Source organism: Abramis brama (assembly GCF_963993115.1).
Source record: "Abramis brama genome assembly, chromosome: 4".
Classification (NCBI taxonomy): domain Eukaryota; kingdom Metazoa; phylum Chordata; class Actinopteri; order Cypriniformes; family Leuciscidae; genus Abramis; species Abramis brama.
The window spans coordinates 39,869,317-39,895,702 of NC_139966.1; the positions used below are offsets into that span (position 1 = coordinate 39,869,317).

Below are 26,386 nucleotides of genomic sequence, written 5' to 3' on the forward strand. Positions count from 1 at the left end.
AAATTGACAGAATCTGAGAGCTGAGATTTTTTTATATCATAACTAACCTGCTCTGTCTAGTCTGTCGGTCTCCGTGTCCTCTTTGCTTCGCGATTTTTCTGTGCGTGAGAAAATTGATGTGTGGCGTGAGAGCGTGTGAAAAGTGTCAATTGCGTGTGTCTCACGGTGAATGCTTGAGAGTTGGCAGCTCTGGTTACGTTGGCGCTAGCTTGGTCAACATCAGCGAATGCTGTCTGTCAAATTAATGTAATTCAAACTAACAATAAAAATGTAATATGAACAAAACGAATATGAACATATTCACTGGTAAAGGTGAAGGGGAGTAGCTTGAAGATGTCATATTTCAAAATCACTTGACATCAACCAACGTTCCTCTGGAGTCAAAACGTCCTCTATTAGGAGTTGGCTCAGCTTCGGCTATGGCTCTAGGGTCGTTGTGAAGGTAGGGGCGGAGCATAGAGACTATGCCGTTTCTCGGTTGTTACTCTAGAGTTGTTACTCACTTTCTGGAGGTATACTGCCCCCATCTGGTATGGAATGTGGAGTATGAATTGATTTTTTGGCGGACATTACACAAGGCACCTTTAAGGTGTGCCTTTCGCACCATTGTACTTTATTCAGTGCCTGATAACTTGATAAGAAATGACAGAACAATTTAAGGCTTAATGGTGTTTTCATGCTTAATCATGAAAATGTGTGAATGAATGTCTTTTAAATTATACATAATTTTATCAAAGCTAGTGTTTAAAAACACCATCCCTTCCTTTGGTTAGCATGTTAGCATCTTAGCTATCTTAGCATGCCCCTTAATTCTAAAGAAAAGCTCTTTTCATTGTCTAGAACAACATAACATGATAAGCCGTCTTTTATCTTGAGGCAACATGCTAAAAAACACTCTGACAAACACATAGCAACACCCTGGCAACCGTCACAGCAGCCTATCACTGTGGCAGTGAACTTTACACAGGCACGCACCACATATTCCTCATAAATGTCAACATTTAGTGATTAAATATGAGAAGAGCTGTCTGGATTATTTCATGATATCAGTCTTGGCTGTGGGGAAAGGGTTGGATCATTAAGGATTTGTGTTAGTTGGAAAACTGACAGGAACGGACAAAAATCCTTTTCAGGCTGCTGGTGACTCACCTCCATTCATTCAGGAAAGATGATTTATGTTATTTAATGTGTCTTAATTATGTCTGAACACGCCTCAATTAGGGTTTTGTGAAAAGACAGACTGAAATCTCTGTTATAAAACAATATGGGAACTCTTTACTTAAAGCCTTTATGTATAATGCATTATAAAGGAATTCATAATGTACGTTGTAATGCAGTGTGTCTTTTCATAAATATTTTTAGATAGTTCACCTGAAATTGGTTGTTTGTCTTGTGTTTAATGCATTATACTTTCTAAAGGCGTAACATAATTATTACAATGTATGTGGTTACAATTATTCATAAGTCCATACAATGCATTGTAAGGAACATTACAAGGCATAATCAATGCATTAAAGATACTTTAATAATGCATTATTAAAAAAGGTTTAATTAAAGTGTCACCAACAAGATTTTTAAAGGCAGCAGAAATGGCTGTAAACAGCAGACACTGGAGATGCTGGGATGAAAGTTTATACCGCAGAGGATATAACTATAACACAGTTGAGAAGACATTATGCATAAGCTGAGGCTATATGAAGCCTGCTGGGAAACAGTATTTAAACGCATATGTTTATAAGGAGACTATAGAGAGAGATCCTGCGGTAGATGAGCGCTGATAACAATACTTATGAATTTCAGAGATAATAGAAGCATCTGTGTGTGTGTTCAAATGAAATCACACAGATAAATTTACATAAAACTGTGTTCATCAGTGGGATTGAACAAGAGAAGAAAGCAAAAGAAAATTAAAGTTCTCCACAGGCTGGTAATTTGGTGGCTCATGTTTGTTCATTTATGGAAGCGTCTGTTATCATCATCGTTATTTACATCCCTCAGGAACTTTGTGTTATGGCCCAGAGCTTTATCTAAAGCACGAATGAAGAGTTCAGTCTCTACAGCAGACGGGTAAAGTGTGTGAGAGATGAGACATGTGGGCATCATTTAATGTTTATGGAACAAACCCGTGTTTGTTTTCTGCAGTTGTAGATATCATACACTTGCTCTTAATGGACAATATTATATAAATGAAAGCAACATGAGAGGCAGTGCATTACAGTGATTTTACCATGGTCAGGAAGAGTTGTTATGCACACATGTGAAATGGAGACCCTTATAAGATGGCAGAAACAGAATTTAAAAAGGGGCCCAATTTTAAATAAATTATAAATGAGTACATATCCACTCGGCTGTGGAATTCGCTTCCCCCCAACATACGGAATTGTGACAGTCTTCAAATTTTTAAATCCCGTCTAAAAACTTATCTTTTTACTCAGGCTTATGTGTGAATTGCAGTTTTCTTTTCTTTGTGTGATGGATGTAATTATGCTGTAAATTTTATCATTTTATTTTTATATTGTTATTATTTTACTGGTTGTTTGCTGTAAGGTGTCCTTGGGTGTTCAGAAAGGCGCCTTTATGAATTATTATTATTATTATTTATATCCACAAATAAATGAATAATACTAATAAAAAAATAATAATATCTCAGACTTTTTGACATTTTATGAAGAAAATATGTAATGCTAAACATTTAATGCCACCATGATTGGGTGCTAAATGGTTGTTCCAAGGTTTTCGTTTTTGTTAAACATAAAAAAAAGAAAAATCAAATTATAATTAGCAATATTTGACAGAGAAATGAGCCTTCAACACTATATCACCACTGTAAAAGAGTAACAGATGGTCTCTGGATGTGTCTACATTTAAAATTCACTGTGATTAACCACTATCCTCTCTCTGCTCATGGGTTTTGAGGTCTCAGTCTCACTGTCTCTCTGTGCGGGTGTGATAATATCTCAGGCTCTCTTCAGGGACCGCTGGCTTTTTCAATCCATAATGAGTCACTGGGGGTTTTTTGTGGCTCAACATGTGTGATACTGTAAATCCTAAAAACACTTTTATCCAACACCAGCAGCACTGAAGAGAAGAAAAAAATACAAGTGTCTCCATTTGAAACCCTCCGTGGATGTCCACACAGGCTGGAGTTGTTGTGTTCATTTATGTTTTGTAGACTTTCAATCAATCACCCAGCAGCGGTTTAAAACCACTGGGACCGTGAGGAACTGGAAAGAAGAAGATGAGATATGACATTGTTAATATGCATTGGCGGACTAGCTCTGCTACTCTGCTGTTGGTTATTGCTGCTTCTGCTGCAGAACAAGTACAGGAATTGCTTTTGCTAATACATATTACACAACATGCTGCTGCTGTACAATAGAATACATGAATTACCAGTAGCAGATCTATACAGGTGGAGCTGGGGAAGGTGGAGGGTTTCTGAAAGCACGCTGGAAACTGCGATAGCAGACGCTAACCAAGTATTTCAATGTTGAGCAGCGAGCTCATTGGGTACTGAAACAGCAGGAAACAATCAGGTGTGTCCTATAGAGAACAATGTAATTGAAAGCAGATTAAGTGCAATGTCAGAAGGACATATCAGCCTGCCTGTGTCATGACAGAACATTTCATTTGCACAGAACTCATTTTTTTCTTAAGTCATTAAATAGCACAGAATACTTTTTTTTGTCAAAACTAGATCATTATTTTTTTTTATTACTTTATTCATGTGCCCAGTAGAGCTGTTAGCACTGAATTATTGCAGTGATGCAAATTTTCCCCTCAAGGATCACTGAAGTATCTAACTTGAGCAATAAGTTTTACGAAATAAGTTTTACAAAGTTACACACCAACCTCATGTAGACCTACACATACCTGCACAATAAGACTATATAAGGCTCAGATCCACATCGGGACTGTAAATAATTCACAGGAGTAACTGCATGTATCCAACACAGTCAAGTCTGCAACTGGAAAATTAATTTGTGCCTTCAAGCACTAATAAGTTGTTTATATTCTCTATGACATCACCTCAGCACAAAATCTGTGCTTTAAAAAAATCCATACAGAAGTCAGGTAAGATAGGAGTGTAAAGGTGTTAATGAAGCAACGCTTCAGCTTTAGACTTTTTACACTTGTGAAAATAACAACAGGATCTGCAAACTATCTTGGACGTGCCAAACGGTCCTTTCATGATTTCAGATTTCAGGTGTGTTGAAGTATAGCGTCACCATTTCAGGTATAAACTACACTTCTCTCTAATGAATCAACTTTCTAGTGACTTATTCAATCTATACTAACTTAATACTGAGGTTTTATAATTGAGAAGAAAACTGTGGCCTTTAAGCTAACTGCTATTATGCTAACAAGCTGATGTAAACAATCAGATTAGCTGTAGCTGTGACAATTTCAAATAAATATTTAGCATTAAATACAAATTACAAGATCTTTACAAAACCCTAACTTTGTAAAAACAAGCTAAAATGTTTATAATGCTAGCATGCTAGGCTTCCACTGTAAATGCATTCATATGTAAATGTATTACTATAAACACGTTTTCCTTCTCTTTACAAACTGAAGGACAAGTCAAAATTAATTACTGGGTAATAAATAACAGACCAAATATGACGTAAATACAGCTGACGTTGTATTTAACCCAAAAATATTCCTTTAATGCACGTTTGAAAGAAGATGTGGATTAGCATATCAAGTGTGTGGCTCTTTGCTAGCTGGATTATGAAGCTGCTTCAAGAGAATATCAAAGTGTAGCATAAAAGCCAGCATGTGTTTCAAGTACAACGGAGTGGAATAATATTTTTTTTTCTGTTGAGTTTGGACATCTCCAGACAGACTCTGGACCCTCTATGAACTTTAATGAGATGGCAGTGGACATGAAACACACAGAAGGAGTGTGAAATACATTCAAACTGACCTTCCCTGTTTTCCTTTTGTTGCTGCCAATGTTTCTGTCAGCACATTTTGCTAGGCTGGCTTAAAGCCTCGAGTGAGGTGTTACACTGCATTTACAAAGGTGCCAAATCCCCCTGCATTCTGGCAGGTTGTCTGGTACTCAGCTGAAAACCCGCCTGAGGGGCAAAACAGGAAAGAGACGCCCCCTACTCGCAACACAGCTTTGCTATTGATTCCTGGAGCAGCTCTGCTTCTGAACGCCTCCGCAGAAGACCGCAGCGCTCAGAAAACACGTTCATGTAGGAGGAGACATTCAAAGGAAGGTGGCTTTGTCTGCTCTGAACAAATGAACTCAGGAAAGAGGCGGACAAACAAATTTCTACCTGTATGTTTCATATTTATGACATTAGATGGCTTGTTATGGAGAGCTAGCCTAGCCGTGCAGAATGAAGAAAAATGCTTTTATGATGCCAGAAATTATGCTTTTATCTCACTAGAGTTATTATTATCTCCTATTTCTAACTAATGGATTCAACTTTTAACCACCTTTAGTCAAAAAGCAACCACAATAATATATCCAATAGATTACAAGCTAAGAAATGTTTTATCATGTCCTGAAATTGCAGGTGTTTGACATTGATATTGTTCTCACCTTGAGAAACATTAGTATTACTATCTAAATGGCATTACTGCTTAACATCCCTCACCACACACACTGAAACTGACAGTTCAGCAATAAAATTAAATTCTTGAGTCAATTCTTGTGCTGCTAACAGTGCCTGATTCAAAACAAAAGGAGAATTTCTAAAACGGATCAGAGGCGGTATTGAATTATTCATCTCACACAAACGAAGAATTAAACTAATTTATCTGCCAGTGACACATGCAGTTTTATGTGACAACGCAGACAGGTGCCAAACATCATGTGGCGGTCATTAGCATAAATAATAATATGCTCAGTATATGCTAATAATAAATGAAATGCTCAGTTAATAGCAGCTAGATATTTTGTGCGTGAACATGATGTGAGATCTAATTCATACAGACTGTGTTGTGTTACTCTTTCTTGTCCTTCTGAAGAAAAAAAAAAACTGTCTAAAATAGTTAACAGGTGTTGGTTGACTATAGCCAGTGAAAACTTTCAAACCATTGTAGGCTGGCTTAAGATGTTTCTTTTAGTAGGAGTGATAAAAGGCAGACAAGATGTGCAAAGCATTAAACTGTTCACATCCTTTGGATAAGTGAGGAAATCCTCTGGGTTTTCATGCTCTTGTGGGGCGCTAGGCTAGTCTTTATCTGTCTAGCTCTGCTTATAATCTCCATATGGTCTATTCTTCTGTATTTCTTCCAAAATATCTTAAAGTTTAATCTCATTTGGAATCAAAATGGTTTCTTCTCTTCAGCTGCAGAACAACTGTAGGATCTTTTTCTCTCTGAGCTTGATCTGATTACAGGAAACTATCAGAGCATCACTGTGTGGGATTTTTACATTATTCAGCATTGCAGTGTTCAGCAAACATACAGGACTCTGTGTATTATGGTGGATTTTCTGCACTGATTTATGAACTCATGGAGAATCAGAGGTTAGTTGACTGGTGGTGTTTTATTTTCATGCAACAGCCTGTTATAAAAAATAGTCCATTTGACATATAGCACATTCGACATGTAGCACATTTGAGATATAGCACATTTGAGATATAGCACACTACCTTTTGTTGAATAGCTCAGGATTCTGAATCTTAGCGTCCATGTCATAGACAAAGTGCTCTTGGGAGATTGTGACACTGTTGTCAAGACTGTCGTTCTTGCTGATGGTGACGACAGGATAGCCCATCTGCAGGGTCCAGCGGTCCATGACCTGCGTGATGTTGATGTCCTTTCCCTCCCGCTGCATGGCCTGTGACACAAAATATCATACATCAAAACACATCATACACATACACGGATCACCGTGTGGGGCATCTAACAGCTCAGAGTAAAATACATTGTGTCTCACAGTATCAGTTAAGTGGAAGTGAGTTGGGTTGGTTGGTTAGGGTTTAGAGACCACCTAATGAAATTAGGTGGACCTAATGATTAATTCAGATTTGATGGCTTTAATGAGTTCTTATGCACATATTTGGACTGATTAAGGTTTTCTTTGTCTTGCAAAACTAAAACCCATCCAGGACTTTTAATTAAAAACTCTGTGAATAGAAAGGTGATTAAAATTCACTGTTCTTTTACACCGCACACAGAGGAACATTACAAGGAAATTTCCAGTTATCTAACCTCTCTATACAAGAGAGATGCTTGTAAAGGAGCAGAATTAGATTTATAAGTCTGATTTCTTCAGAGGAAGCTTCTCCTCCTATTTTATACAAGTAAAACATAAAATTGGATCTCATGGCTCATTAATGAGGAAAGCTTGTAATGCGACTGTTTTGTCCATGGGGGAAATATACTGGTTATTCTTTGAAAAAAATGCTGCTATAAATGGCTCAGCATAGTGGACAACTGGCAGGTTTCTGTATGAATTGACATGGAAGTTTCCTGTATGAATCAGCAGTCATCGGTCCGAGCCCCGCTTGGAACAGGCCAAGTGGAACCAGTTACATTGGTGCCGTGACCCGGATGGGACCGAGGTTTAATAATAATAATAATAAACTTTATTTTATAGAGCGCCTTTAAAAGCAGCTTCTCAAAGCGCTGTACATAAAATCACAGTCCACCAGGAAATACTACAAGTAAAACTTAATAGAAACAAAAACAGCAACATAAAAATAACTATAGAACGAGCACAATAAGACATCAGCATTCAAATGCAAGTTTAAAAAAATGTGTTTTGAGAAGAGCTTTAAAAATGCCAAAAGTCTGTGCTTCCCTAAGTTCAGGGGGGAGAGAGTTCCAAAGTGTAGGAGCATAGACAGAAAAAGCCCTGTCGCCCATAGATTTTAGATGCGTTTGTGGAACAGTTAACAGATTACCCTGTGAGGAGCGCAGTCGGCGATTTGGAATATAAGTGGTTAATAAACCAGATAAGTATTGCGGAGCTAAGCCGTGTAATGCCTTGTAAGTCAACATCATGATCTTAAAATCAACACGGAATCTGACCGGGAGCCAGTGTAAGGACTTCAGAACTGGAGTAATATGGTCAAATTTCCTAGCTCCCGTCAGGATCCGGGCAGCAGAATTTTGTACATATTGCAGTTTATTAATTGTGGTTTTAGAAACTCCAGTTAAAACTGCATTACAATAATCCAGCCGCGAGACCACAAAAGAATTAATCAGCTTTTCAGCGACAGATAAGTTTAGCATTGGGCGTAGTCTGGCAATATTTCTGAGGTGGAAAAAGGATGCCTTCACAGTACTCTGGACAAAGAAATCAAAAGTGAGGCTGGTGTCAAAAATAACACCAAGATTCCTCATCTTACTATGAGTCTCTAAAACAGAGCCATCAACAAACAGGGACAGTGGAGCCGCTTTGCGAATTTGATGGCGGGAACCAATAGGCATAATCTCAGTTTTCCCACTGTTCAGGCAAAGAAAGTTATTATTCATCCACGCTTTAATCTCAGAAATACAACCAGAAAGATAACAAGCATCAATGTCTTCACCAGATTTAGAATGGATGTAGATTTGGGTATCGTCAGCATAAAAGTGATAATTAAGGCCAAGCGATCGCAGCAGATGCCCAAGTGGAGATAGATAAATGTTAAAGAGTAGAGGGCCTAGAACTGATCCCTGAGGAACACCAGTGAGCACCGTGCAAGTGTCAGACCTAAAGCCACACATCGAAATAAAATGGGAATGGTCAGTAAAATAGGATTTAAACCAGTCTAAAACTGTCCCGGACACACCAAAAACACTTTCCAGACGGGTAAGTAATAGACCATGATCCACAGTATCGAAGGCAGCTCTAAGGTCAAGAAGAATGAAAAGTGAGGTAGCTCCAGAGTCAGAGGCCATCAACAAGTCATTGATAACTTTGACCAACGCCGTTTCAGTGCTATGAAATTTACGAAAACCTGACTGAAGGGGTTCAAAGAGGTTATTGGTTGTAAGATGATTACAGAGTTGAGAGGCAACAACACGCTTAAGTATTTTTGCCAAACAGGGAAGGTTAGAAATGGGACGAAAATTGCTCAAATCATCCACAGGAGCATTATCTTTCTTTGGTACAGGCGTAACAGCAGCAGTCTTCAGTACAGCTGGAACGACCCCAGTTTCCAATGATTCATTTATAATGCTAAGAATAACAGGGAAGCATGATTTAAATAGATTTGTAGGAATTGGATCCAGCAAGCAAGTGGTTGATTTCATGTTGGATACCTCCCTTGTGAGAGCCTCAGAATCAAGCAGTGAGAAATGAGTAAAAGAAACACCAGTGAACCCAGATGTACAAAGGAGTGAAGTGACTTACGTGACTTGAGAGGAGCAAAAGTATCAAGATTAGCAGCAAGAGTGGAGTTTAGCTGCAGAATTTTCTCATCCAGTGATATGGGATGAAGATCGCTTAGAGTGGAAACCACGGAATTGGAGAAAGCTGTCTGATCGATAGACTTCCACTTCCGAAAGGTTACTGTTCGGATGATAGGCTCATTTGAATGATATAGTTCGAGGTTAAAAAAGACGGCTGAATGGTCAGACAGTCCAATATCAGTAGATGAAAACTGTGATACAAATGATCCGTTAGCTATCACAAGATCCAGCGTATGACCCTTGTTATGAGTTGGGTCGGTTACAAACTGTATGAAGCTAAAACAGTCAATTAGCGACAGAAATTCCTTAGCCGCTACTGAGTCACTCCGGTCAACATGAATATTGAAGTCTCCCACAATTAGAATTCTGTCAAACTTCATGGTCAGCATCGACAGGAAGTCCGCAAAATCTGACAAAAAAGCTGCGTGTGTCGTAGCCTTAGGTGGTTTATAAACTGTAGCGATGATGATGGATACAGGAGCGGAAATACTCAGGACCATTTAGAGTCCATCGGAGGCCAGCTAGTAAGAGCTGTGCAGGTAAACTTCACTCCCCTGCTCTAAAGAGTTTTGCTCAAGGCTGCTGTCTTTAACCCTCTGGGGACCACAAACGCGCCCGCGCGTTTTGCTCGTTTTTTTTTTTTAGCAATGAAAATAAACACTAAATGCTCTGTTAATTTTGATCTTTCATTTTCGTGTAATACATCAATCGATCCTGTTCAGTTTCTATTTTTTTTCTGTATACTCACAATAAAAATAAAGTGTTTTGCTTTTTGACAAATAAAGAAAAATTAACATGATGCGATTTCTGCCTTCTCTCTGTCAGTAAACTCCCATTTGAAACGCGTTCGAAAATGATCTATAACTCCGCGAAAATTCAGTCAAACAGGCAAACAGACCCACGGGCATAAAGCTTGAGATCGCATCTTTTAAATGAAGTCATTTATATAAAAAACAAATATTCTCAGCTTCTGTAATCTGTATAAAAAGAGAGCGACTCCTGTCGAGCTCATTAGGAGCTCATTCACAGTAATGTGACCACTCCCCGGAGAGCGCGTGCTATTCAAACGCAAATTCTGAGAACTATTTCAGAACTGTGAAACGCCCACATCAGCTGTAAACAAAGCGCGTCGCGACTCCTCGCGAGTGAGACATTATAGCCTACCTTATGGAGAAAATATTCCTCAGAACAGTGCTGATGAGGAGCAATATCTCCTGAAATGAGGAGCAGATTCCGCTGAGGAGTGAGGTAGGCTGTTTTCTTTTCTCACGTGTGGAATAACGTTATGGAATAACGTTAGTGTAGGCCTATGTAAACCGCAAAAAGATGAATCACATTTCTATAATATGACTCGCCTTTCTGTGAGATGAATGAAGGGGACATATTTGTAAAGACTGTTTAGCCTAAATATGAATCGCGCGTCTGTGTGTGAAAGAATAAACTGCTTTGCTATAGCCTACTGAGATGAGTAAAAATCGACTGGAATATGTTTAAATAAAATGTATTTGTATAAGCAACGTATTAAACTGCAAAAAAATACTATTTTTGTCAAAAATAAATTCATAGACTAAGATGTTAGATGTTCCAATGTTGGCTATATTCAAACTAATGAATACATATGATAAAATGTAGGCCTATAATCTTTTTTTTTTTTTTTTTTTACAAAGAAAGAGTACACTTGAAATATTGTTGAAATTGTAATTATTGTTGTAATTGTAACATTTTGAATAAAATAGCAAAACATATTTACAAGAGAGATGTAAGCGAAATCTTAAATGGTCAATATAAGTCTTCTTCTAAATACATCTTTTGTCCTTGCATTGTGGCTCAGTCAGTTTCACACCTGAGTGAATGGCTCATTATACAGAGTGGGTGGGACATTCATAATCTAAGGTGTAAACTACTACTCCCCCTCGCATATTGGCTTTCCAAGCAAAACCTGTTTTACACCATTTAAATCAATGTATTTTTTTTTTTTAACGATAAAGCAAGACTATTTTTACATCATTTTGAAGCTAGAACTCAAAGGGACAACATCAATTAGTCAAAAGTCTTGTGGACACATATTTAATATGTGTTTTGTGGTCTTAATTCAGCAACTTTCATTTTTTTTTTTTTCAATAACCACGCATAAACATTATTCTCTTAAAAATACAAACATCTACATACACGTTGCTCGCATATTATGGTAGCCCTGTTTGTGCTATATAGAGTGAATTTACACCTTTGCCATTAACATGTTTATAAATAACTGAAAAAAGCACAAATGTCAAGGCATGTCAGAACATCTCAAGGACCCCAAAAACAGCTTGGTCCCCAGAGGGTTAACGTCCGTGTTATCATATAATATTCCAGATGGTAACTAACTTTGTTGAATTTCTTGGAACAGTGCAAGTAAAACCATTCATATTGGTAGCGTGACCCGGATTCAAATGAGGCTCAGGTGGGTAATACGAGCAGATTATAAGGTGTAACGGATAATAACAGCTATGCAAGTAAACCTCACTCCCTTGACCTAGCGACTGATGCTAAGTCTGTGGGCTTTAGCATTGTTAGCCTTGTTAACATGCCCACCTCCTGTACTGGCAATTGCTGATTCGAGCCCTGCTCTGAGCGGGCCGAGCAGAACCGGATGCACTAAAGTTAAACTCTACTGGAATCAACCAAGTTGAGTTTCCCATGTGCTCTATATGAAGAGTACTTGTGTATCACTTCCAATGTAAAGTCAGTATTTTGAGGTTTTATTTCAGTCCTGATGCAGCTGTCTGTATCCACAGTAGACAGTGAGGCACCTTGCTAGGTTTTGGATCAGAGCGAATGTCATTAGCTCTACATATATTTCTAATCATTTCCATTGACGTCATCCTAAAGAGGTGCAGCATTTCATACTTACTGGAGCCAATCAGTAATTTTATATGAAATTGGTTGTAACCGTTGGAGAGCTACAGTGTTTCTGCAGCAGTACTGAGTCAGTGTGTTGTGGAGACCCATGGGACTGGAAGAGAAATGTGGTGGCAGAAACAAAGTGCTCTGTCAGGCTCTCTTGCATTCTGCAAACTTCAGCTTGACTAGATCAGTCGAGCATGTGAACTTTCCTTCTCCAGTGTAACTGGGACCATCTTGCTTATAGCAATTGATTATGACCATTGTGAGTATTAAAATATCTTTATGTCAAGGATATTATATTGAAAATGTTAAGTGAAACCGGACAACTTCTCACATCAGTCGATGACTCACAGTGAAGAAGAGGCTCTGAAGAGGCTGATGACAGCAGCTGATGTTCCTACAACATTAAGAATCATTTCCTGTAGGACGCTTTCAGGAAGCTACTGTACCTTTGCCCTGGTGAAAATAATTAAAGGAAGTGTAGGCTGGTCCGGCATGGGTCCTGAGCTTGACAAAGTGCTTTGTGGGTGCTTAGCACTGCCAGATTATTGCAGCAAATTGGATTTCATGAATAGCTAATGAACACAGTGCATATCAGTATTCATTAGATGATGGGCTGTCAAGGACTGTTAATGTAGCTAAATTCGTCAGTGCCTCACAAACACGGTCACTGAGAGGAGACCGGGGTCCTGGTTTGGTCCCTTCACATGAATTCACCTTTAAATCCTTTGTGTTCTGAAAGAGAAAATGAAGAAGCGGGCGCCCATCAGCCGACACTTAGGAGTGTGATGTGAATGACAAAACGCTTCATACGATGCTGATAGCTGCTAAATGTCCAGCTATTCCATTAAACTTGAAAGTAATCTCATTAAAGTCATGACACTTTGTGAGATGAGCACTGAGAGGACTTGCTGAGAGTCGACTGACTTTAAAAGCACATCTCTGTGCTGATGACTTGAACCCAACGCTCAACTTCACTGTGATATAGATGTCCAGCAGTTTCACTCGCTCTTACTCAGTGTCTTAAGCTTTTTTATGTCCTCATCTATTTCTTAAAATGGTTAAATCTTACATATTAGATAATTAAGGTTTTATATTAAGTTGGTATTATTTACAACTGCTCTGGGGTGCGTTTCCCGTACAACAACATAACTCGCTGCTTCACTACCATAGTACAATGCATCGTTGTAGAAACCAACTAGCTAGTCACGACTGTTTCCCAAAACCGTACAGTCGCAAATTGGTAGTTCAACCACGGTGGTTAATGATGTCACGCAGGTGGTGGAGTGACATCATTAAACTCCTTTTAATGAATCTGTTTAAGATTGAATTCATGCTAGATGTTTTGCTATAAATTACGGATATGGCATCTGAGGACTATCTGTTATTTTTCTCAGTTATTTAGCTTTATTTCCAGATTCAATCATAGGCTCGTTCTTACGTACTAGCGCACGTTTGCACATGCGCACGCTTCAAAAACGGTGCTTAAAATCTCATGACAAACTAAAAGACATAAATTAAATTTGTATGTACTCTAAATAAAAGATATAGATTGTACTGAATGTCAGCTTGCTTATTTGGCTCAAAATATGGATGCATTAAGTCCACATGTCTTGCAAACAAGAAGCTATGCTTCTAACCACAGGTCGAACCATCTTCCTGATGGTTTCAGGAAACACCGACTCGTTGAACTATGTTGATAACGACAGAACTTGCGACCATATGTGGCTAACAATGCTTTTGGGAAACGCACCGCTGCACAGGTGTGTTAGCATATTAGCATTATGTAGCATCACACCTCCAGCCTTAATTAATTTAGTTATCTTAGCAATTACATCTGAAGCATCTATAGCAGCCATATAACCGTGTAGCCCAAGACTGGTTGCCCACTGAAGTTAAGCAGGGTTGAGTCTGGTCAGTACCTGGATGGGACACCTCCTGGGAAAACCTGGTTGATGCTGGAGGAGGTGTTAGTGAGGCCAGCATGGGGTGCTCACCCTGTGGTCTGTGTGGCTCCCAATGTCCCAGTATAGTGATGGGGACACTATACTGTAAAAACAAGCGCCGTCCTTTGGATGAGACTCTAAACCGAGGTCTGACTCTCTGTGGTCATAAAAAAATCCCACACTGTAAAAACTAAAGGAGCCTCAAATATCCTGTCGGATACTCAAGGAACTTCAAAATGTAATTTAGGTGCCTCAAAGCTCTTTCTCCTATAGTAGGGTTACTGGAAGAGCATTGACAATCTTTGAGGTTCTTGCTGGAACTTATGGGATCCTTTAAGCACTTTGTATTTAGTTCAGAGGTTCTGGAGTCACCTTTTCATTACCATGAGACCTCGAAGTGCTTTGGGGGAAAATAGAGGAACTTGAATGCGATAAAAGGGTTATTGGAAGATCTTTTAACATTTAAGTGGTTCCTGGAAGATCTCTTACGTTAAAGCCAGCATCTGGAGGAACCCAATGGTTCAGTGAGGCCAGAATAAGATTATTATTATCCTATTATTATTATAGGTTACTTAAGTTTGATTCAGTATACATACCCAGGTGAAAAAGACATACTATTAAATGAATTAAAAATGTACTCGAGTGTGTTTTTAGTAGGCCTACAATACACTACAATACAGTAGCCTACGTCTTTTTCACCTGGGTAGCTTACATTTATTTAGTATAAGCCTATTTTATTGATTAATTTAAACCTTAAACAACAACACTAAATAATAATAATATTAATAATATGAAGAAGAAGAACCAGGAGGAGAAAAGTTTTATTCTGTCACGAAACTGCTGCTGTCGACGCTTCAGTGATGCTCGCGCTGCTCGCGCGCAACAAAGCTCAGCTGATCGACGTCATCGGGTTTGAAAAGTAACGGCTCCTCTCATCAAAGCTTCCGCCGTTTGTTCGGCTCTCCGTTACAAGGTTTGTAAACTCGCTAAATAAATATAAATACAGAGTCTACTCACTATATATTCAAACACACACATATACATAAACTAAACGTATTATACATTACTACGTTTTTACAGTGTTTACCACTCGTTTATTGCACAGTATCTGGTATGAAGGTTTTAGCCGCGATGCTAACTATGTTGATCTAATGAACAAATGGAAATTATTGACTTATTGTCTTAGATTGCTTTTTTGTCATTCAATTCAACATATTCTGTACAACTGTGTCTTCAAATTGCTGATATAGCCTAACTAATTTAGCTGATTCCTGCTGTCGTCATTTGCGTTTGTTATGAATAACAAAAGCAGGTTAATATAGTTTGGTCTGTTTTTGTTTAGCCTAACTTTACTTACTACAGGTGCCCTCATTCTCTCAAATACCATTTTAAAGCCATTTACTGGTCAAAAAATATTATGTTGTGAATAATCAGCTTTGTTCTTTTGTTTCCCCAGAACAACCAGTAACGTAACATTTCTAAAATAATCTGAACATTTCAGTGGCAACATTGAATTACAGTAAGTTACCTGCACCACATGCAAGTACTTTATTACTATGAACTTTCTCTGTGTGAAATTGTATTGTCTGACTGTGTACTTGTGTTTTTTAATCAGTTATTCTCTGAAAATCTTCCCTCATGCTCACAAATCTCATTCATGTTACTCAGAAAAACAATATCACAGGTTTGGCGCCAATAATGCTATGCATTTTTTCTTATATCTTTATCATTTGCATTTGAATATAAGACATTTTAACTCTGAATTATAACTTAACTTAACTCTGAATTATAACTTAACTTATAACTTTAATATAACTTTTTCATGCAGTGAAAGCAAACGGTGACTGGGGTTGCATTATGCCTGAGATCTGCTTTTGGGTTCCACAGACAGAAAGTCAAACAGGTTTGGAACGTCACAAGGCCGAGGAAATTATTTAAATTTGACAACTATCTTTAATAACCTTACTAACAGTAAATTTTGTACTTTGCAGGGATCTCGGTAAGCTGAAATACAAGTTTGAACAAGAATAAAAATCCTCCTGTAGACCTGAAAATCAGTGAAGTGCCTGGACCATCCACCAGAAAAGAGGAAAAACAAACGGAAAACGAATCTGCTGTACCTTTTCACTTTTCTAACTCGTTAAGTACCTCACATGTCCCTTGTGAAGATTTTATTATTGATTGCATTTTATGTTGCAGCGAGTAAAGGTGCGGTCACATTTGTGAATTTCGCGAAATTACACAGGCAAAAAAGTCCATTGACCATTATCAGCAGTGTAGCGGCGTAATGTATGAAGCACAGCTCACACAGGAGTCACTTTCAAGCAGCTTTCTGTTGGTCAAATCTAGCGAATTCCAGTGACCAACTTGGTCCCATAGTGACATTTTTGACCACAAACGAAATTGCTGACCATGTAAATTCTTATTGAAGTGACTGGAATTCACCAGTGAACATTCACAGAACAACAGATAATTTTACTGCACCTTAATACTGTTATAATGGAAAATGTTTTCTGCTTGTTGTGACATAAGGAATACTGTTTCCGGGTCGAAGACTCTACTTCTACTTCCTCTATCTTGTTTCTAGTGAGAATACTCAACAACCATTTATGAACACTGTTGATTCAAGTCACACATTTAAAGGGATAGTTCACTTTGAAATTAATTTTTGATATGTTTTAGCTTACCTCAAGGGCATCCAAGATGTAGGTGTCTTTGTTTCCACAGTAGTTTCAATTTTGATATTTTTAGGTCAAACCGTTCTTGTCTGTCAGTCATATAATGCAGGTCTATGGTCACTGTCTCAAAGAGCATGCACAAGTCCAAATTAAAACAATTCCCCATCGTCCCAAATGAAACAATTCCCCATCGTAAGTACACTTTGATGGCCTAAGACACGAAACGAGCGGTTTGTGTGAGAAAACGAACAGTATTTATATTGTTGTTATCTCTTGAAAACAGCACAAGTCCAAATGATCTGACGGCGCGGGCGGGTATAGATATATACATAGATGTCGCCTTGGCTACTGCAGTTCATTGGAACGAAACCGTAGCCAAGCGACATCTAGTGTATATATCTATACCTGCCCGCAGGCGGGTATAGATGTATACACTAGATGTCGCCTTCGCTACTGCAGTTCATTGGGACGAAACCGTAGCCAAGGCGGCATCTATGTATATATCTATACCCGCCCGCGCCGTCAGATCATTTGGACGTGTGCTGTTTTCAAGAGATAACAACAATATAAATACTGTTCGTTTTCTCACACAAACCGCTCGTTTCGTGTCTTAGGCCATCAATGTGTACTTATGATGGGGAATTGTTTCATTTGGACGATGGGGAATTGTTTTAATTTGGACTCTGTGCTTGTGTTTTGAGACAGTGACCATAGACCTGCATTATATGACTGACAGACAAGAACGGTTTGACCTAAAAATATCAAAATTGAAACTACTGTGGAAACAAAGACACCTACATCTTGGATGCCCTTGAGGTAAGCTAAAACATATCAAAAATTAATTTCAAAGTGAACTATCCCTTTAAGCTTTTCAAAAGCCATAGTGTACATTACAGTCTCCAGTCTAACGGCATCACAGACTTCAACATTTTATGATTCAACATAGCTGAATAACTAACCATCAGAGATTTCGGTATAGAGATAAAGGTTAGGATCATAATTTTCAGGAATATTACAGCACAATGAGTGCATATTAGCACTGTTTGTTTTTGGCATCTGATAGAGCTTTTGGACTTGGAAACAGTGATGTCAGACTTACCATTGGACTGAAACACAAATGTTAAGTGTTAAGTTAAGTGAAGATGGACATTTTTAATTAGTCAAAAAATGTTTTTTTTACATTGATTTATTTCGTGGAACATGTGTTTCCATGAATTTTGTTGAAATGTCTTTTCTTGTATAGCCTATTGTATATATATATATATATATATATATATATATATTGCATGGTTGATTATTCATGTTGCTTATGTATTATAAACATTTTTTTGTGTATTCATTGATATTAATCTATAGTTAGCTTTATTTCCCTTGTGTATGGAAGTGTATGTATAAAAATTAATATCAAATATGTAATAAACAATTCTTATTTTGTATTTGGTTCAATTTGTTTATTATAATAGAAGTCAAAGGTAACCATAGTTACAACATGAAATTTAATATTTAAAAAAATGAAATTTGGTTCCTGGAGGCACCCAAAGTGGTTCCACACAGTGCCTAATATAAGAGTTCCTATGGAAACCTGTGTGGTTCCTCAGAGAACCGCCCCTTTTTAAAGGGTGCCTAGAGGATCTACAGACGATTCCACCGGTGTGGCAAAGTGAAGAACCCCAAAAGGTTCCTCCAGGCACCTTTTATTTTTACAGTGCAGGATTTCCTTAAAAAAAAAAAAGAGTAGGGATGTTACCCGGGATCCTGGCCAAATTTGCCCATTGGCATCTTCATCGCCCTCTAATCACTAATCATCCCCATATAGACTGATTGGCTTCATCACTGTCTCCTCTCCACCAATAAGCTGGTGTGTGGTGGGCGTTCTGGCACAATATGGCTGCCGTCGCATCATCCAGGTGGATGCTGCACATTGGTGGTGGTTGAGGAGATTCCCCCTTCCATGTAAAGCACTTTGAGTGTTTATTAGATGTTTATTAGATTATTAGATGTGGGATAGTCTCACTTGATACTTCCATCCATGAAGGCATATGAGGCGTATGGAAATGCCAAATAAAGAAACAAAATGGCAATACTAGCACTTGCTTTGTATATGTGTGATAAAAAAAAGCTAATTTAAATTGTTTTGTTAAACACTTAATTTAATGTCATTTAATGTAGAAGCTGTGCATTAGCATTATTATTGCAGCATTAGTTGTCCCGGTAATTAAACTGAAGGAATTATGGGAAATGAAGTCCGACAGTAATGGTTGCTAAAAAAAGTATTAAAAAATATGGAGAAATTAAAGCAGCGAATCTCAGGAAACATGCCTGTCAGTGTTCTTGTCAGGAGGGGGGCAGTCATGCCAAATAAATACTGTATTTTTGAGACCTGAGTGACGCACCTAAATAGGTCAACTTTCTTTAAACGGTGGATCATTTTTAGATTTTCCTTGGGTTATTCTTGGCTACACCTGAGCTGAAGGGCAGATGCTCATGTTTAATCTGAGAGACTCATCAGGCTTGTCAGCAATTATGTGACACTTCACTAATCTGGTCTGATAAGATTCAAGTAATTTATAAGTTAATTAAAACCACCAGAATCAGCAGCAGCAAGACTTCATAATCAGTATCTGTGAACATTTGCATTTAGCAGGTTACAGCGATCAGATTTCTGGATCAATATGTGACCCTCCCATGTGGACCTGTGGAAAACTTTTTCATATTAAGTGAAACCTCAAGTTTAAAAGCAAGACTATCAAACACAACCCAGCCTGCGCATCGAACTCCTTCCAGTGTGGCATTTCCATAAAACCCTTATGTGTTGATGTGAGTAGGTGGTGTATTGGCATGAATTGTGAGCCACTGATGATGTGCAGTTATATAATGGCCTCTGCCCTACATGTCTATGCAGCGCATGAATCTCTGAACACCTGCCTGCAGGAGACGCACTGGGTGAATTTAAGTAGGTTGAACACATGCAATTTCACTCGTCAGCTCGCCGCTCACTGACCCCATCGATGATTCCCACTCGTGGATGGAGGTCTCACACCCAGAAGATGCTTAAGATCTTACCTCTGAGAATTTGTTCCACAAGTCATCTCGCGCCGCGTTCCCATACATGTGCGTCATCAAGTAATCCTGCAAACAGACAGAGACGGAGATCAATATTGGAAGGGAAATAAACTGGACTTGGACAGGAACGGTGAACTTGGGAAACGAAATAAGCCCAAACAATAACATTACTAATCCGCTCAATTCAAGCTGAACATATGCAAATTAGCAGCAGATGTTTGGGTGTGATTGGCTGTCAGATCAAGGAGGACCATAAGGAGGCCAATTAGAGGCTGATTATGTTGTTCAAGTCGATGCTGCATCAGTGTGTCACAGAATGAGTAACATACAAATCAGCAACACAATTTTACAGGAGTTTCTTACAAGACAATGGTAAAGTTATCCATATTACAATAAAGACCCTGGGTTATGAAAAAATAATGGGGGAAAATCATTAATTCATTCAGTGACTACAAACTTAAATACTCTTACAAAGTAGTACATTGACAATATCTGATAATCATATTCATAACAAACTGTAAATGTATTTACATGATACCCATGTACAACTTGCTATTACCTAAATTTAGTAAACATGGTTCTTTTTAAGTGAACATTTATAAACAAGTAATGTGTAAAAAGTGAGCTTTGTGAAGAAAATAAACACCTCACCATAAGTCAGCAAAGTAAATACAAGTACTTCGACATCAATCACAGACAAATGTGCAAAGTGGATGTAATATCTGTAATGTTGTATATTACTGAAGCTAGTGGGTGTTCATTTCTCTGCTAAAAGACTTTAATCTGTTAAACAGAGGCAGCGCTTGTGCCAAACGCTACATTATCAGTGTGTCTGTTCTGCCCTGCAGTCTCAGTCATACAGGTGGTGGGCGACATGAAGAAGGAGTCTGATCCTAGAGAGCACATTTACATTCATCTGATAAGAACATCTGGTGGGAAGCCTTTTCCCTGCTGTACGAGATTCATCGATAACTCTCGAGTGACCGTGAGCGATAAACCCATCAGCTGTAATCCTCTTCCTGTTGCTGAAGTCAAGAGCACATGATGACATAAAATAGCATGTTCTCTGTTAATTCTGGGGTATGTGACATACAATGAACTGATTTCGAACTCCCTTTATGTTGTGTTTTAAAGGGATAAAGTCTAAGAGAGCTTTGTGCGATGAAAAGAACAAAACAAGTCAGATTTCCACAGTTAAATGCCAGCACTCAATACCATTAAATGCACTCAATACTATTGGCTTTTGAGTGTATTGTGATGCACCAGGTTTGAAAGATTCAATGAGATCTTAGAGAAGAGACGGTTTAAAGTGGAAAATCAAAGACTATAAATATGGATTTGGAATGACATGAGCGTAAACAGATGATGGCAGGGTTTTAGGGTGAACTTGTCCTTTAATAAGGTAATTATTTTAGACTTTGTTTCATGAATCAAATCAAAAGGGACACTTGTTGAAATGTCGACAGGCGTCATGCTGAGAGGTTTGAGCAAATTGCATTGGGATCCTGAAAGCGTGACCCAGTCCAGCTGGCCTCCATCACTCTACATGCTCTGCTGAGCTCTCAAAGAGTCTGGGATTTGAGTCTGGAGCAGAACCAGATTCATGTTACCATCCTGATGAATCTGTTTTAAACCAGTGCAATTCCTCTTTTTCTCTCTCTCCCTGTCTCCTCCATCACTGACCTGAAGAGAAGTGACCATGTGGCCTAATCTCTCCTCTCATAGGGCCGTCAGTGTGTCGTCATTATTTTGACACTGATGTGTTCTGCTGACGGCCACAGCTAGAGGAAAGACGAGTAAAAATAAATCTAATTGCCACATCAGTTAGTCAGAGTCATTTGTGTGTGTGTGTGTGTGTGTGTATACTCTAAATATCTCTAATAAATTATACAGTAGCCAGTTTGAATTTATTGATTTGAAATAATAAAATGCATGGAAAACTGCACCACTTCTTGAAGAAACTTTTGTTTCATAACTTGAAACAAAATAATGCAACTACATAAATAAAATAATATATTTATTTTAAATATAAAATGTTGGCATTCAAAATTAATACATTTATAATGAAATATGTACATAATCTATATGGTTTTATAATATGAGAAATTTTTGTGCCTTAAATGTATCTTTTTGTGATTGTATAAAGATGCTAAATTGTATATTTGACCGTTGTCCCTGTATTCGGCAGGTATAAATTGGCTGCTGAATGAGATTTTTGCAGTATGAAATACCCACTCTGCTCATTTGCATAAATTTGCATAGCAGCGAGGGACCAACCAGAGCCATTTTATGTTTGCGATGACATTTTCCAGTCTGCTTGGCCTAAAAATGTGTATTTTAATGACTGTGTTGCTACCCACCACTGTTTAGTGACCAAAACACTCTTTTGGACAGGAAAGACAGAAAAACACACATACAGCGTTCCTCATGTATGAGAGTTGACTAGCACTAACCATCTATCAATTACAGAGACTGGTGTTGCTATAAGCTCAGCTAATGTGACACTGTAATGAGAATAAACAATACATAGCACAGACAAATAATGGGAATTTTTAATTTAGAGACAATATTTGATAAATATATTTATAATTACTCCATTCTACATCTTGTGAATTTTATTCAATGTTTCAAAGCAATATGGGGCTGTTTTAGCCAAACTACGCTATTTTATTAGCGGGCATAAAAAGCCTGTACTATACTTATATGTTGTACTTGTGATGCAGAAAAGTCTGTCTAGTTAGACAGGGATCAGATCTAAAGACACACTTTATAACTCGACAGATTCCAGTGGGATGGTTGTGTGTATAATTAACTTAATGTAATTAGCAAAGGCTAGTTACTCTTCTGACACTCTTCAGGACAGAATAATATCCTGAACGTCCCTTCATCAGATATTATAACCACATTCAGTTCTGGTTCCCCATTTTGCAAAGCCAAATTACTTACCAAGGGAGACAAAAGATTGATCGCTTTCGATATGTAAATCCCCCGGAGCTAAAACACAAGTTTTCTGTGAGAGCCTTCACCACAACAGTCAAAGCAGATCATAAATAATTCATTATTCATCCTTCTAAATGAGTTCCCTCAAAAGTAATACAAGAAGAAATATGTCTACAATTTTCCTGCATATGAAAGTAACTTTGAGGCAATGGAGGTAGATTGTTTGGTGAGGTGTTGTGTTTACCTGTTCTTCCCATCAATCACACAGAGACAGACAGAGATACTGAAAGTTCCCATAAGAGAGAGAGACAGAAAACAGCAATAATGAGGCGGAACAGCCAAGCCAGAAGGGGCTGCTGGGAAAAGAAGAGGAATATGGGAAAAACAGATCCTCTCTGTGTTTAAGAATGTTGGGAAATTGAATCGAGGAGTATCTGGCTATTTCATCTGTGTTCAGAAAGAATTATTAGACCACAATATCCGCAGGGATCGGATGGACTGTCATTCTCCAAGTCAGGATCCCGTTGAGAGCGAAAAACAGGACTATGAAGCACTGAATCCAGGGAGGAAGCTTCCCGCTGTTCCAAATCACATCCAGAGGATGAAGATGGACTGTAACATGCTGAAGTTTATTTCTCCAGGGCAGTAGCGCACTTGTCCTCTGCTATTCATAGGTCAAGCATTTCACATTTCCAGCCGGAATTAATATTTCCTACATCCCATAATATGATCCATCTGAAAGTGGCTTTAAAAGTGATGGGCAGTGTGTGTAAATGAGACGGGAACGCTTCATCACTCCAGCAGCTGTATGAGCCTGAGAACCATTCAGACTTCATTTATGACTCCCACTTTTCTTTTATAAGAGACATTCATCCGCCCGCCTCACCAGCCCATCCACCATTACCAATAAAGACGCCCTCATCCTCACAGTCAGAGAGAGAGAGAGAGATAGAGAGAGAGAGAGAGAGAGAGAGAGAGAGAGGGATGGTTAATGGTGGTCCGGGTGGGACTTCAGCCCGTCTGCTGCTTCTGAACTGTTCAGCATTCACGTCTGTATACTGCTTCAATTATGCAGAGACACGAGGAGGAGAAGAAATGCCACACAGAAGACAGACACTGAAAGAATGAAATGAGCTTCAGTGAACAGAGAAACACAGATAGCAGATGAGAGGGGAGAGATGGATCCTTGGAGAAGTGTAATGTTGTCTTTCTCCTCTTAAATACACAGACTCACAGATCTAGAGGGGTTTAAGAGTTCATCAGGTAGAAACATTGGTTAATACAACAAAAAGTTTAGACAAATGTAATTAATTTAATTTAATTTGATAACACTTTATGTTATGATTTCGATGGTCCACTTTAGACATTATTATACTAAAACTGGTTACACTTTTTTTCAAAGTGTCCCTGTTACTGTTGTCATATAGGGATTGTCAAAGTTTTTTTTTTTTTTTTTTTTCGTCATCTACTGAATTTTTCGTCAACGATACCAGGGACACCGAAACACCGGGGAACATGAAATTTGGTGGGCATGTAGCCCCACTAGACTTTTACGGAAAAATTTAGTTTGGTCCCCGGGGGCCACTCCCCCCCCGCGCTGGGCCCCCCCAAACCCAAAAAATGCAGTTTTTCCTAAATAACTACCTGAACCGTGGCACCGAGGATGAAGAAATTTTTATGGTATGTTGGTCTTAAGGGCCCACATCAACCTAGCCCATAATCGATTGTCAAAGTTTTTTTTTTTTTTTTTTTCGTCATCTACTGAATTTTTTCGTCAACGATACCAGGGACACCGAAACACCGGGGAACATGAAATTTGGTGGGCATGTAGCCCCACTAGACTTTTACGGAAAAATTTCGTTTGGTCCCCGGGGGCCACTCCCCCCCCGCGCTGGGCCCCCCCAAACCCAAAAAATGCAGTTTTTCCTAAATAACTACCTGAACCGTGGCACCGAGGATGAAGAAATTTTTATGGTATGTTGCTCTTAAGGGCCCACATCAACCTAGCCCATAATCACTCATTTGTGATTTGCGCCCCTCCCATAAAAAATGAAAATGCAATATTATTCTGCTTTAATCGCCCCTATCTTCAGTTGAGATGTTCAGAACTGCACCATATTTCATGTGTATGATTAACTTGACATCCTCTGGGGGTATGCTAAGTTTCGTAGAATTTCATCCATGGGGGGGTATAAAATAAATTCATTTATGTGCACATTTAGTGACTGTACACTCATCGGCCTGTAGATGGTGGTGTTGAGCGAAGGGTTGCTGGTTTAGGATGATACTGTCATTAAGGTTGCCAACTGTCCCGAATTAGGCGGGACGTCCCGCATTTTGGGCCTAATTTATTTGTCCCTTGCGTGACCTCCCGTGTCCCGTTTTTTGACAAGCTGATAAACCACTGACTGATACAACAGCAACAGCAGCAGTGCTGACCACGACACTTGAGAATGATCACCGACACCTGTCATCATCCAATCACAGCTTTTTTTTAATCACTGTTTTGAGACAAATCATTGTTTGATTTGCGAACATCCTCTGCCGTCTGGTCGCTTCCGCTTCAAGCCGGACTCGTCTCGCGCTGACGGTAATTTCCTTTCACTGTCCACGTTTTGATTTCGGCTAATCAATTTTGGCGAATGCAAACAACGTGATTATTGTTCATGAGTCTAACATCCAGCCACGCAAGAAAACATGTAATCTACCTGAGGGAATAATATGCTCAAAAAACATTTCTGATTATTATTAATGTTTTAAAGCTTTTAGAAAGTACATAGAACGCTTTTGTAACATTATCTTAACTGTCACTTTTGATTAATGTAATGCATCCTTGCTGAATAAAAGTAGGCAATTACTTTCTTTATTTTTTTCCCCAAAAAGGGGAAAAAAAATTATTTTTTACTTTTTTTTTTCCCCAAAAAGTAAAAATCTTACTAACCCCAAACTTTTGACCTGTAAGCCTAGTGTATAATGTTAAAAAAGCTTTCTATTTTAGATAAATGCTGTTATTTTGAACTATGGTTTGTTTGTAATGTGACTTTTTTCATGTATTAAATACATTAATTAAATACATAAATAGGTTAAGCAATACAAATGTGTTTATGTCTGATAACCTTTTAAACACAAACTTAACTGCAGACACTGAAATGACGTACACTGTGTGATACAGTACAAATATTTTGAGTGTCCCTCATTTTCCTATAAATAACCACGATTGTCCCGCATTTTCCTTTTCTGAAGTTGGCAACCCTAACTGTCACACACACATGCAGGAATACAAACAAACGCAAGCATGCACACACACTGACATCCACACGCACAGACACACACCCATACACACACACATACAAATCCACATGCACAGACACACACACAAACACACACGCGCACACACATGTACGCACGCATACATACACGCACAGACACACACACACACAGACACAGACACACACATACACACACACACAGACAGACATGCACATACTACTACTTTTTTTAGGT

General features: G+C 38.5%; 1 protein-coding gene across 1 annotated transcript in view; it reads right to left on the bottom strand.

Annotated features, from left to right (window-relative positions):
• Positions 1-26,386, bottom strand: part of LOC311081744 (thyrotropin-releasing hormone-degrading ectoenzyme-like) — a 153,289-nt gene that overhangs the window by 27,700 nt on the left and 99,203 nt on the right. The window contains exons 8-9 of the mRNA XM_084112373.1: positions 19,943-20,008; positions 6,618-6,805 (exon numbers count right to left, since the gene is read on the bottom strand). Of these exons, the coding sequence (XP_083968499.1) occupies positions 6,618-6,805; positions 19,943-20,008 (254 nt within the window). The remainder of the gene's footprint in view (positions 1-6,617; positions 6,806-19,942; positions 20,009-26,386) is intronic.